This window comes from Pleuronectes platessa, chromosome 22, assembly GCF_947347685.1.
Source record: "Pleuronectes platessa chromosome 22, fPlePla1.1, whole genome shotgun sequence".
Taxonomy (NCBI): Eukaryota; Metazoa; Chordata; class Actinopteri; order Pleuronectiformes; family Pleuronectidae; genus Pleuronectes; species Pleuronectes platessa.
The window spans coordinates 5,994,946-6,007,211 of record NC_070647.1 but is presented as its reverse complement, the minus strand read 5'-3'; the positions used below and the strand labels follow the sequence as shown (position 1 = coordinate 6,007,211).

Sequence of the window (12,266 nt, the reverse complement as noted above, 5' to 3'; positions counted from 1 at the left end):
CTTATTATTATTATCATTATTATTATTATTAACAAACCTTAAGAGAATTATAAGACTGTAGCTGTTCGAATGTGTGCATAAATAGTTGAATAAGACTTGTACTGTTAAGCGCTTTGAATGGTTGAAAAAAAAAGATATTGATGTGTAATATCCTACGTCACACAGAGCTGTCAGTTAGCTGTAATAGCTTAAACTGTGGCTTTTATGAAATCACCACTGACAGCCAGCTCTGTTTTCTCTGCATTTGACTGATCTATAAAACAGTTTATAATTGAAAGTGCAAGAAGCCATGCAGAAAGCCAGGTGGGGGGTCGACGCTTTGAAGCCGACCGCTACTGCAAAATGCTGCGGTACAGGTCGGACTGAACTCACTAAATATTAATCTCACATTGATATTAAATAATTATGAAAACTCACATCAGAAGGTGAGCACCATAAATGAGGCTATTTGACTGTTGTCTCAATTAAATGTAGAAGGTTAAAATCAGCTGGATAGAAAATTCAATGTGGAAGCAGATAACAACGTAAATAATGTTTTGCATTTTAGTTTTGAAGGCATTTGTGGTAACTCTATTTTAGAAACTTGGAAACAATGACACAGGCGCCCAAGTTTGCATCATTATTGCATCTTAACAGGGATGACACTCAGTATCTTCCCTGATTCGTTATACTCCTGTCACCCGACCTTTTTCTAGAGGAAAACAAACAACCTCATCAACATGGATAATGAATTACAAGTGATGCTGACCTTGTTTTCTTTTCCAGCAGCTGTTGTACACAGGCCTACATGCTCAAAAGACAAGCTATAATAGGGGTTTCTGACACTTCCCATGAAAAAGCTCATGCCCAGAGTACACTATGTGGTCATGTGATATGTGTTTGCATTAATGCAAGGATGGAATTAAATTATTTATGATACAGAGCTAAAATGCCCATCTGGACAGAGGTCGTTTGCATTTTATAACTCATATATATATATATATATACACACATTAGTTTGGATCGTAGCCTGACTGTAAGAACAAGGAAGCTCTGGCTCGAGGCTATGCAGGAGTAAACTGCTTGGGTGACTTTATTTGCATATGCTCTGTAGATGCTCTGCGCTGTGTGGGTTATGACAGAAGGGGTTAATGGATCGAATCCTCTTTGAGAACATGTGAAATGTTTTATGTGACTTGGAAATAAGCATTTGTTTGTAGTCGTTATAGCTGCACTGCACTCCGGATAATCTCCTGATATTACCTAAAGGGGATGCATGATGATGTTTGTAACATGCGACAGACACAAAACAAGAAGAAACTAAAAGAATACAAATATCTCAGGATGAAGAAAAGGTGTCATACTCGGATAGAGATGTCAAAATGGACAGACAACGACATTAAAGACCTTTTGGACACAAGGTCTTACGCCAGTGTTGATGGGCTCTACAAAACAACAACTGAGATGTTTGTGTTGTTGTCTGACCAGGGAATCTCCTGCTGAGGTTGAATATTATGGAAGACAAAGGGGGGGGGGGGGTGGACATTCTTCATGACTGAAAACGGTTTATGAGAAAGCAAAGGGCAGCACCATCTGTGTACCTACCTGTGGGTAATCTGTGTCCCCCGTAGACTGGACATGGTTTCTTCCAGGTTCTGCCGCAGGTCTGCAATGTTCTTCACCGTCCTCATGCGTCTTGCCTCAGGGTCCTCTCCTGGAGACACATAATTCATATGATGTACTTAGACGTTTGGACCTGCATACACACAAAGCCATTCTTCACGAAAGCTACACATGCACAAACACGCAAATGTAGAGGTGATGGGGACATCTGACATACAGAGTTTCATGGGATGTCAGTGAATGTCTCAGTAGAGAGAACAGAACAATGACCGATCACGATGACAGCCAGCATGGCTGCACATCCCTAAACCTAATTTAGAGAATCTAGAAGCAATACAATAAATCATCTTGTCAGGCTGCACAACATGCAGTTCTTTTATTCTGAAATCTGGATATTATTTGACACAGTATTGACATTTCTCCTTCAGGGCCGATGCAGAAATGTCGTGCCATGACACCACGCACTCTATCGGTTTGCTCGGAACACAGTTGTGCCTTCAAAGGCAAACTCTTGTCAGAGCTCCTGTGTTTCTCTGTCAGCCACAATGGAAATCGCTGCCACTTCTGTCCACCATCGTCTGTCTCACCCCGCAGCAGCACACAGCTATGAAAGCACTTCATATGCTTTATGTCCCTCACAGTGCCCCGTTTGAAGACATGGGGACTTGTTTTTCTGAGGCATTAGGACTGCTCTGAAGGAGTGCTGCTAATAAGCACAGGGTGGGCAACATTTCACGACTGTGAGCTGTGGGCACACAACAAAGTATCTGCCTCTCTGCTCCAATTAAGCCTCTCTGTGGGCTCGTCGAGCTCGGATACGGGGGAACGGGTAATTAAAAAGTGGAACGAGACACGGACTGGATGCAGGTCGCACTCCTTTCCAGTTTTAAGGTGCTCTCCGAGGAAAACTCTCTCCACTGTGGACATGAACGATGTGCTACGTTACATTGTGATGGTGTGATGAGCGCGAGAAGCTGTGTTCTGTCACCTGTGCGCTGATTCCAATGCTCTGTGCAGAAATACTATGGTGATTACAGTGACTGGGGGAAATGGGAGAGCAGTAGCAGGTTGAAGGTTTAAAAAGGCCCCAGGCAACTCCTGTGGCACAGCTCAGTGCCAGGAGAGGAATACTGGTTCAGGTGTATATGCAGGAATAGGAAGCAGGTTGAAATGGGAGACAAGCAGAGAAGCTTAGGCGGATTCCCTGGATAACTACAGTATAAATATGTCTGAAAAATCCACTTTCAGAGTTGAACATGGAGTGTTTTGGATACACTTTCGAGAAAAAGAAACCAACACATACTTTATTTTTATTTGAACAAATACCGACAGTCTGCAGGAAGCGGCTCTACTTTCTCTCTTAGGCATTTCTACAGTTCCTGTTTTTCAACACACTACAAAAAAAAACGATCTGATTCAAACAGACTGCCATGACGCTTGTGCTATGTAGCTGACTCTAGTCTTCTTGTTTTGCTGTATGCTGTGTGACAATGCATTTTGTAAGAGTTTACCAGGTACAGCAATGTGCAGAAAACTGCCATTAGTAACAATGACATTGAATTTATCTCATGAATAAGTCTGACTTTTAATGGACATGGGTGTCCTTTGACCTTTATAATTCACTATACTTATAATAATATATATATTCCACGTGATCATGTTAACCACAAGATCATTCACTACACAACTGAAAGAGGTCTGGGATCGGTGTATTTTTCAATAATGTTTAAACTCCAGTGACTAAGCTGTAAAAACGCACATCAAAGTCCAACTGTTACAAAGAGGACGATATTCCAGATTTTTACCCTGCCACTGAATTTAAGGCTCAGTATGCATTTAAACTGTCTCAGTCAAGTTATCTGTAGACCTCAGGACTAACAAAAATCTGAAAAATACAATATTGGTGTTTGAAGAATCTTGCTCAAAATTAAGTCAAGACCTGACCTCAATTATACTGGAGCACAGTGTCATGACCGCGCAGGGAACTGAGCATTCTGGCATAATTGAGGTCGTTCTTTGTCTGTGCAGAGCAAACACCCTGGAAGTTGTGTGAGGCTGAGGTGGTCACATGTGCTTCTAACACCGTATCAGAAGTCCACTTTATGGGCACTAATTAGAAATCGATGATGTTTCACTCACTAGACCAAGGCTGACATGCAATCATGGTGACAAACATTCATTCACAGCCAATGCGGAGAAACTTCTGTGCCCCTGAATTTCATGTCAGGGCAGAACTTGTGAAACAGTCATGAGACAAAAAAACTCCCCTTTCAAGCCCAGAATGATTCGCTGTCCACACCTTTTCTCACAGTTCCATAGTGAAGGGAGATGCAGCTCATGAATTTAATGAAAACTGGATTTCAGGACTCCAAAACTTATAGCTCCAGTTATTGTATTTACTCTTTTTCAGTTCATCTTCCTTTTTCTCGTGTCTTCTCTGCTCCGCTCCTCCCCTCCGCAGGGCCCCTTCAAGGAAGATCCAATTAAAATCCCATTATCAAGTGACACGAGGAGGACCTGGCTTCAGTCATGGATGTGGATCTGGTCTCCCTCATGAGTGGACACTTCGTGCGATGTTGAGAGACAGCCTCAAGCGCGTTTGTTCATGATTCTCTTGTGTGTGAATATGTGAGCAGTCCACTGCTGTGAAGCCGAGGTCCCCCTGCACTGTAGGATAACTGGGCTGAATTTGCACCTCACGGGCAAACCCACGTTACACACAACCACATTCACACAGTTGGATTCTTTGCATTAGAAATCTACTATTCGTTCAGAGAAACATTACCTTTAAGTAATTTAGCAGCTCATCCCCCTTGAGGAGAATCCCCTGCCCCTCATATCCTAATGTAGTGGCTAGTTAAACACATGTGTGCTTAGCTGCTGTTTCTACCAACATTACAGAGAGGTGAAGAGTCACGCAGCATTCATTAGAGGATTCAAGCTGCTCTCCAGCTCTTGGCCCAGTAAGGACGTGAAGCAGCCAAACAGGCCAGTGTGGGGGTTTGAAAAGGGCACGAGAGAAGACAAGTCACACACACAAACACAGAAACACACACACACACACACCACACACATCACAACCTGCTCAGACTGCACAGCCAACTTTGTTTCGGTATGCCTTTCCTGAAAAAGACCCACAGGGATCAAAACATTGCCCCCAGGCACACGTTTTGGGGATTCGCTGATTTAATTTTTATCAGTTTTATTACATTTCATTTCAAAACAAGATCTAATTTTATTTAGTTTTCATTGAAGTTGAATTGAAAGACTTAAATATACAATTTCATTTTTAGTTTTAACAATCAGCAACAGACAAAAGCAAACAAAACAAACAATAAATGAATAAAGGCAATGATTAATGTTTTTGAGGATGCTGGGTGGACTACATTGCACTATAGGAGGCATGGTCGTCCCTGTCATGGCCCCTGGGACCAGGAGGAGAGAGTGTACAGAGGGAAGGATGCTGCACTTCCCCTATCCTAACCTAAACCTAATTCTAAACTGAAATATCCTCACATTGATATTTTCAATAAAAAATTGGACTAAACAGCCTTAAAAGGACACGTAGGCACAAAACCACAAAACCACAGGCATGGTAAAAGCTGTCGAACAAATGCTGCTCGAGATAAGAGTTGACACAACATAATGCAAACCACTGCAGTTTGAGAATGACACATTTACACACACACACTTCAGTCCTGGTTCACTCTCTCCCCCTTTCTTTCAATAATGCATTCTAGTACATAATGATGCACCTTGCTCCAGCGCAACACTATTAGGGAACCATCCCCCCTTCAAATCATAATACACGCAAATGCATTATAACCCAAACATGCACACAGACACAAAAACAAAAAGAAAACTCTTTACTTGTTGTAGCATTTTGCCGCAGATCAGCCTTGATGAAGCTTTGGGTGTCAGTCACTGCATCCACTGATAGAATTTTAAGACCCTTCTGCTAAATGTGTTTCCTAACAGGAGTTGCAGCACCCAGAAAGCTTGTTAATACGTATTAATGGCAGATACTTCCCGAGGCTACGAGCCCAGACTGCAGCGGCAGCAAATGGATCCTTAGGAAGCCGACTTCGACAGGATGAATGGACTTTTTAAAGACTGAAATGGATTGTCGACTGTGAATTGATCATAAAGGTCCAGGCCAAAAACATATAACTTCTGTCATATGTTAGTCTGGTCTTAAGCATTGACTTGACCAGTCGACGACACCTCTTCACCTTTAAAGATCGTTGGTTAAATGAAATGTTGTCCGATGAGTTTTGATTGATTTGACTCAAGAAGGACTGCTGTGCTGCTGCTGCAGAGCTCCGTATCCATCCAGCTCCATTGGCAGCCATACATACCTGAGTCATAACTGAACTGATGCCATGTTTGACAGATGAGGTGGTGGCTTTCGTTCATTAGCTGTTTTCCAGTCTCCACTATTTTCTTTTCCAAAATTTACTAGAGGATGATATTTGTTTCATCAGTAGTCAACAGTGCCCCTCAACTCTTTGTTTGTTTTTGTCAACTGATGCTTCCAGCTACACTGAATGTGCCTTTAGTGAATCCTCAAGGGCTTGTGTGGTTTTGGTCATGAAGTCTTCTTTTGATCGATGACAAGGATACATGTCCTCCTACATTCTGGAGAGCCCTGTCAACTTGCTGTGCTGTCATGAAGGGAGTTTTCTTCACCATGCAAATGATTCTCCGTTATCCACAGGACATGTTCTCCTCTGGCTGATTTTTCTTTAACACCAATCTCTGATATTCCTAAACTTTCACTTTTGTGTGCCTCATTTCTATCTTTTTCACTTGCCTCGTCACCTCTCAACTTGTCAGGGACAAAAGACAACTCCACTATAATTTAAATGGCAGCTCTTGACTCTTAAACAACCCTGTGCCTTGTGTGAGATCGTTTGCTCGTGAACTAATGTCAAGATGACAAACAGCCGACTGGGAAATTCTAAATTCGAACCCTTGCAATTTGTTCTGCAGACTATATTTTAAACAAAGCTCTTTAAATATTGACATAAACCTACTCAAATAAGTGGGGACACGGCCCTTTAATGTAGTATCTGTTATTTCCAGATTGAATGTGCAAAAGAACAGAGGATGAAGAAATGTGTAACTGCACTGGACTGTACTGTATGCCCTTTATAAAAAGAACCTGCACACACACACACACACACACACACACACACACACGCACACGCACACACACACACACACACACACACACACACACACACACACAGGTGTAATAATAAGCTATATTGATCACATTGGCTGTGTGATTCACAGGCTGTGAGGGAGGTGCAAGTAATAGAAGCTGTTCCTTTTCAGTGGAGGTGGTGTTGATTTTCCATCATGTACAGTACATCTCAAGGTATTTCGGTTTTATGCTGCATCATGCCTCAACCTGCTTAAAGGAAATCAGCAACAATATGGTCATTGCCAGAGCTCATGCTGCCATACAGTGCATTTTACTATATGCTTAATCTGTTGCGTCACAATAATCATCTCCGCTGTCACAGTTACTTAAAAAATGGCATTATCAACCGAAGCTCCCCCTCCCACTTCCCTTTGCTCTGACATCAAAGCCAGGTTTGTACATCAGGGCTCATTCAAAAAGCACATAGAGCACCGTGCACTGGGAAATCTGACTTTAACCGTACTCCATGTTGAGCCCCTGTAAAATTGATGTTTATAAAGCTACTGTCAAGTAAAGCAATGTACCAGTGGGAATAGGTTACACACAGTGTGGCACTGGAAATTCCCCAAAACGCCCAACATTGCTGCACAGTGAGCAGGGTGCCTCATTAACTGAAGGGACGCGGATGAGAGATTTTTCTCGGTCTGTGTACATGAATGAAGAATTTACATTTGTGGGTGAGTGTGTGTGAATGACTTGCGCAAGGGAGGTTGTGTGTACTCATACAGCACAACCCAGCTCGTGCAGTTTTCTAAAATAGGCTCTTAAAATGCTAATAGTGTTCTGAGCAATAGGCTTCCCCATCACGAGGATTAAGAAAATAACCAGCTTATTTAAGGATTTTTCTGCCATGACATCCTCATATTCTGCTCGTTAGCATTTTGTCTAACAAAACTTTGTTACATAATATGAACATACATTATTTTTGTTCCCGTAAAAAGTTTCCACTTTGTGCTGTTGTCACAACTCTAAAATGTTGTAATAAAAATAACTAAATGATTTCTGTCTACACTATACATTCCACTTTCATTTCCTGGAGACGGCTGAGACCATATGGACTTACGTGGGCGGGGTTGTTTGTGCAGCACCTTCTCCAGGTCGCCCAGCATGGTGAGGATCACCTCCTTATCCAGCTGAGCCGTTCCCTCACGAGGACCTCCCCCTGAAACCTCCTCTTCTGCCCAGTAGCCCCCATCCTTCTCCCTGTCTCCCTTCTTCCCACCACCCCTGCCTGCTCCTGGCTCCTCGTCTGAACGCCCGCTGCTGCCCTCCTCATCTGTTCCTGCTTCCTCCCTGGACTTCCGCTGGAGCTCAGTCCTTGAATGGCCGCTGTATGATGCCCGCTGTGGCCGCCCGCCTGCAGCCGTGCTCCGCCAAGGGACAGGGATAAGGGAATGCTCAGACTTGGAAAGCACCTTAGTGAGGGAGAGCGACAGGGATCGAGTCCTGGTTCCCCGTACACCTCCGCCCCTTGTGACCACCTCCTTCCTGGGGCTCCCCTGCAGGCTGCCCCCTGCCCTCTGCTTGGAACTTGAATACAATGAAGAGTTCTGAGGTTGGGAAACATGAGAAGGTGGATCGTCGAGCTCAAAGGCGTACACCCGCTGCTCGCCGTCGCTGAGCAGGGTCAGATTCGTGAGTGAGCGCTGCTTGATCCGCAGGTTGAGGTTGTCGGGGAGAGGCTGGGCAGGCCGCCGAGCCGGGCTGCCCCCCTGATACACCGAGAACTCTGCTCCTCTCTTCATCTCTGCTCACTGCTCCCTTTCCCTCTCTCAGCTTACCTCTTTACCTCCGGTGGCTCGGTGACTGATACTGCACATGCGAGTGGATCTACCTGTGCGTGGCTTTCCGTTTCACATCTTGGCCGCACTGTCACTGAGAGGGTGGATGGAGTGAAGGAGGCAACGGTGGACGGAGGAGGCAGAGAGATGTGTCCCCGCGTCTGACACCACCTGACTGAGGTCCAGTCTTCGCAGGGCTGGAGGGAAAGAGAGCACAGGGCGAAGAGCAGAGAGAAACCCTCCCTCTCAGGCATATAGGTAGAATCCAGATCCATCCTTGAGGCAGCCCATACTCCTGGTCAGACAAGGAGCCGGAGAGAAACACTTCTCCCTTCCACTCCTCCAGTTCTCATGCTGTCTCTCGGTCTTCTTGGATTCTTCCTCTTGCCTCACCACTGTCAGGGGCGTGGATGAACGAGCCGCTACATCTCCCGTCCCTCACCAGCACGCTCTCATTCTCCCTCTCTCCCTCTGCCGCCTGTGCTCACACTCTCTTTATCTGTTCCCCTATTAAACGACAGTTTCTTTTCATTCACTCTTATCGCTCTCCCCCCTACCTTCTGTCTCTCCTTTAATTACAACCTCTCTGCCACATTTCCCCTGCCTCCCCACTGACTCTGACAGCTCCACTCTCCTCACAGCGCAGAATGAACGGGTGGTGAAGCCGGCGTACGGGCTCGTACAGCTCTCCGTCTGCCTGTTCATTCCAGCATGCAGCCTGCAGTACTCCCTCTCTCTCTCTCTTTCTCTCAGCCCTCCCTCCCTGTGTTTATCACCCTCTCTGTCTCCTAATCTCTCTCATTCTCTCACTTTTTCTTCAGTTCCCTTCTCCTCCCTCTCACTGTCTTTCACCCTCTCTTTCAGCATCCCTCCATTTCTCTCGCTCGCACTGTGACAGTGAGTTGTTTGGACAGTGCACCTGTAAGATTGCAGCCCCTGCAGTGCCCCGCTGGCCGCCCCCGACTTAATTAAATGCTATCTTGAGAAGTGAAAGCCGCGAGCCCGCAGCTTATCATGGATCAACAGTGAGACCACAACCGACAAACTCCCATCAATCAGTGCAAGCGTTATTAGCCCTGTCGCCATTAGTCATGGCTGTCTTCATTTTAGTCACTGCTAAATCCTGGTTACCACAAGCTAGAAACCACTGGAAGCCTCAGAAGCCAGAATCAAGGTGATTACACTGAGAGAGACTTATCTACATAATAGTCTGAGGCTCCAAGTTCATCATTAATCTTCGCTCTATTATCAATCCAAATTAACATATAAATAGAGAAAAAAAAATTAAGATAATTACATCAGAGGCTCAACTTGTTTTACAAATAATTACAGAAAAGCTTAAAGCTTAATGTAAATAAAGACTTTATATGCTCGTGCTGTTTTGATGCTTAGGGTTTGTCACAACTGACATTGGTTCAGCCCGTATACATAAAATAAGCAGGCTTGTCATGTGGTATTTGTGGCATCGGATTTACTTCTCTTCGGAGAGGGAGACGGAAAAAACAGAGGATGCGAGACGACCATGAAACGTGTGACAACCAAAAGCAAGTGTTTGAAATGGACCCCAAACAAAGGGAATCTTCAGCGCCGCAGTTTAATTTTGTCCTGCAAATGATGGGATTCGGAAAAGCCACGACCAGAGCAAAATGCCGGGAATGTCTCTGCCGACCTGACATCCCCAAAACCTGTAATCACAGGCTGTTGTTTGTGCTCGCTGAGCTTTGTAGACAAAGTCTGTCTGGATTCACTTTGAGCTTGACATCTTATTTTTCATTGAGCGTGCTTTATGTCTGTTAGACCTCTGTTTCTTCTTTTACACGGAGGATAGAAGGAGGGAGTTCTTTCCATATTAAAATATCAACAATGCCAGTCATGTGAAATTTTCTGCTGAAATATAAAAAATCTAAATCATGACGAGAATTTTGAAAATCTGCATTAAGTGAATAAACATCTGGGGAAATAATGATCACTTTAACCAAAGAAAGCAATTTTTATCATAGAATTTTAAGCAAAACAAAGATCGGTATCATAAAGCAGGATGCATGAAACTGTGACACAGAAGTCTACATCCTCAACTGGCAAAATCTCATCGAAACAATAGGAATTTTCCCTGCCAGCTTTTTGTGTTTTGATGTGTGCTGCCTGGCTTAAGCTCTCGTCCAGCTCGTTGTCGTGAGTCTCAGTTTGTGGTTAGAAACTCTTGACCTCTAAGCTCGAGCAGCTCAGTCGTGCAGATGTCCACTGTGTGTAATTAAAGACTAATGAACACATTTGCAGTCTTCCCTCTTTTCAAATAAACTGAAGATATAAATTGAACCGGCTCTTTTCCTCCATGTTTATGTTATGACAGTAATAGTTGAATAGGATTACATGAATACACAAAAAGGGGATGTAACTGATGATGGCAGCTCGCGGAGATGTAAACACAGAGCCACAGATGCTCCATGTGCCTGCCTGTCAGCACTGACCTTTTCTTTTCTCTGCATGAGACCAGCACGGAACAGAGATCCCCCAGTAAACACAAACAGACTCAAAGCAGCATATATAGCCAACGCAAACCAGGAACAGGCTCTTGCACCGGCAGCACCATTTTGGTGCTCTGTGCCAACCACAACAGTCGCCTTCTGCATTTCCTAAAGTAAGAAACTGCATTATCTATAGAAATTCCCTCACATGTGGAGCAGCACTCCAGCGGCAGCGAGGTCAACATTAAATACATATAGATAGTGCACAGCAGATGAATATTGTATTCTTTCATTTTATGTTCCAGTCAATTTACTATGATCCTCCACTGCTTTTCTTTTAAATGTTCATCGTTTGTTCAATAAAAGTAATTTTTGTACTGCCTTAAACTGTGGAACACACTGCCACTGGGCATTAGAAAGGAAACCTCTAGTGGTAATAAAAAAATTATTATAAATTCAGACTCAATCCTTTAATCTGTATTGAAATAAACTGTTTTAATTTCCAATTCCAGCTAATGTTATATCTTATGCTAACTTTATCACTTTAATCCTTTGTGTTAATTTTATTCCTAATTCTTATTGTACTCTCTAACGTTGCTTTTCTGTGTTTGTGTGCTGTTGTAACGCTGCTATTTGAAGCACTTTGGCTACATGTTAGCATGAAAACTGCTAAATAAAGCTGACCTGAGCTAAAGTCCTGTATTCTAAGAGACAAACGTAAATGCACGGAAGCCTATGCACTTTCACATGCCCCCTCAGATAAATATTAACAATGCAGAGCCCCCATCATGTGTGAGGACTGTTGAATGTACCTGATATCTCCTCCAGGCACTGTTTGGCTGTCTTGCTGTAGACCAGTTCTCCCTTGGTGGGGCTGAGGCAGGGGTCGGCCGGGGCCATCATGGTACAGTCATTTTCTGAGAAGGTCCTGGGGGCACAAAGAAAGAATGATGCACAGCAGTTATCAAGAAAAGCTGCAGCAACTCAGCCGATGCACTCACTGGAGTTAGTTTTTCATTGTCAAACAAAGCAAAGCAAGTTTTGAAAAGATAAGCATGTTTTCAGAAAATCTATATTAAAGATGTAAAATACATGGTATCCCCACTGGCAGCATGGTTGTGTAGTGGTTAGCAGAGTTTACGTATGTTCTCCCTATGTCTGCAAGGGTTTTCTCTGGGTACTCCAGCCTCCTCCAACAGTCAAAGACAT

The 12,266-nt window shown here is 43.8% G+C and overlaps 1 protein-coding gene across 3 annotated transcripts in view; it reads right to left on the bottom strand.

Moving 5' to 3' along the window:
* nav3 (neuron navigator 3) overlaps window positions 1-12,266 on the bottom strand; it is a 182,978-nt gene that overhangs the window by 61,351 nt on the left and 109,361 nt on the right. For all 3 annotated transcript variants that reach the window (XM_053414866.1, XM_053414867.1, XM_053414868.1), the window contains 2 exons: window positions 11,870-11,985; window positions 1,585-1,693 (listed from right to left, as the gene is read on the bottom strand). In XM_053414866.1, the coding sequence (XP_053270841.1) occupies window positions 1,585-1,693; window positions 11,870-11,985 (225 nt within the window). The remainder of the gene's footprint in view (window positions 1-1,584; window positions 1,694-11,869; window positions 11,986-12,266) is intronic.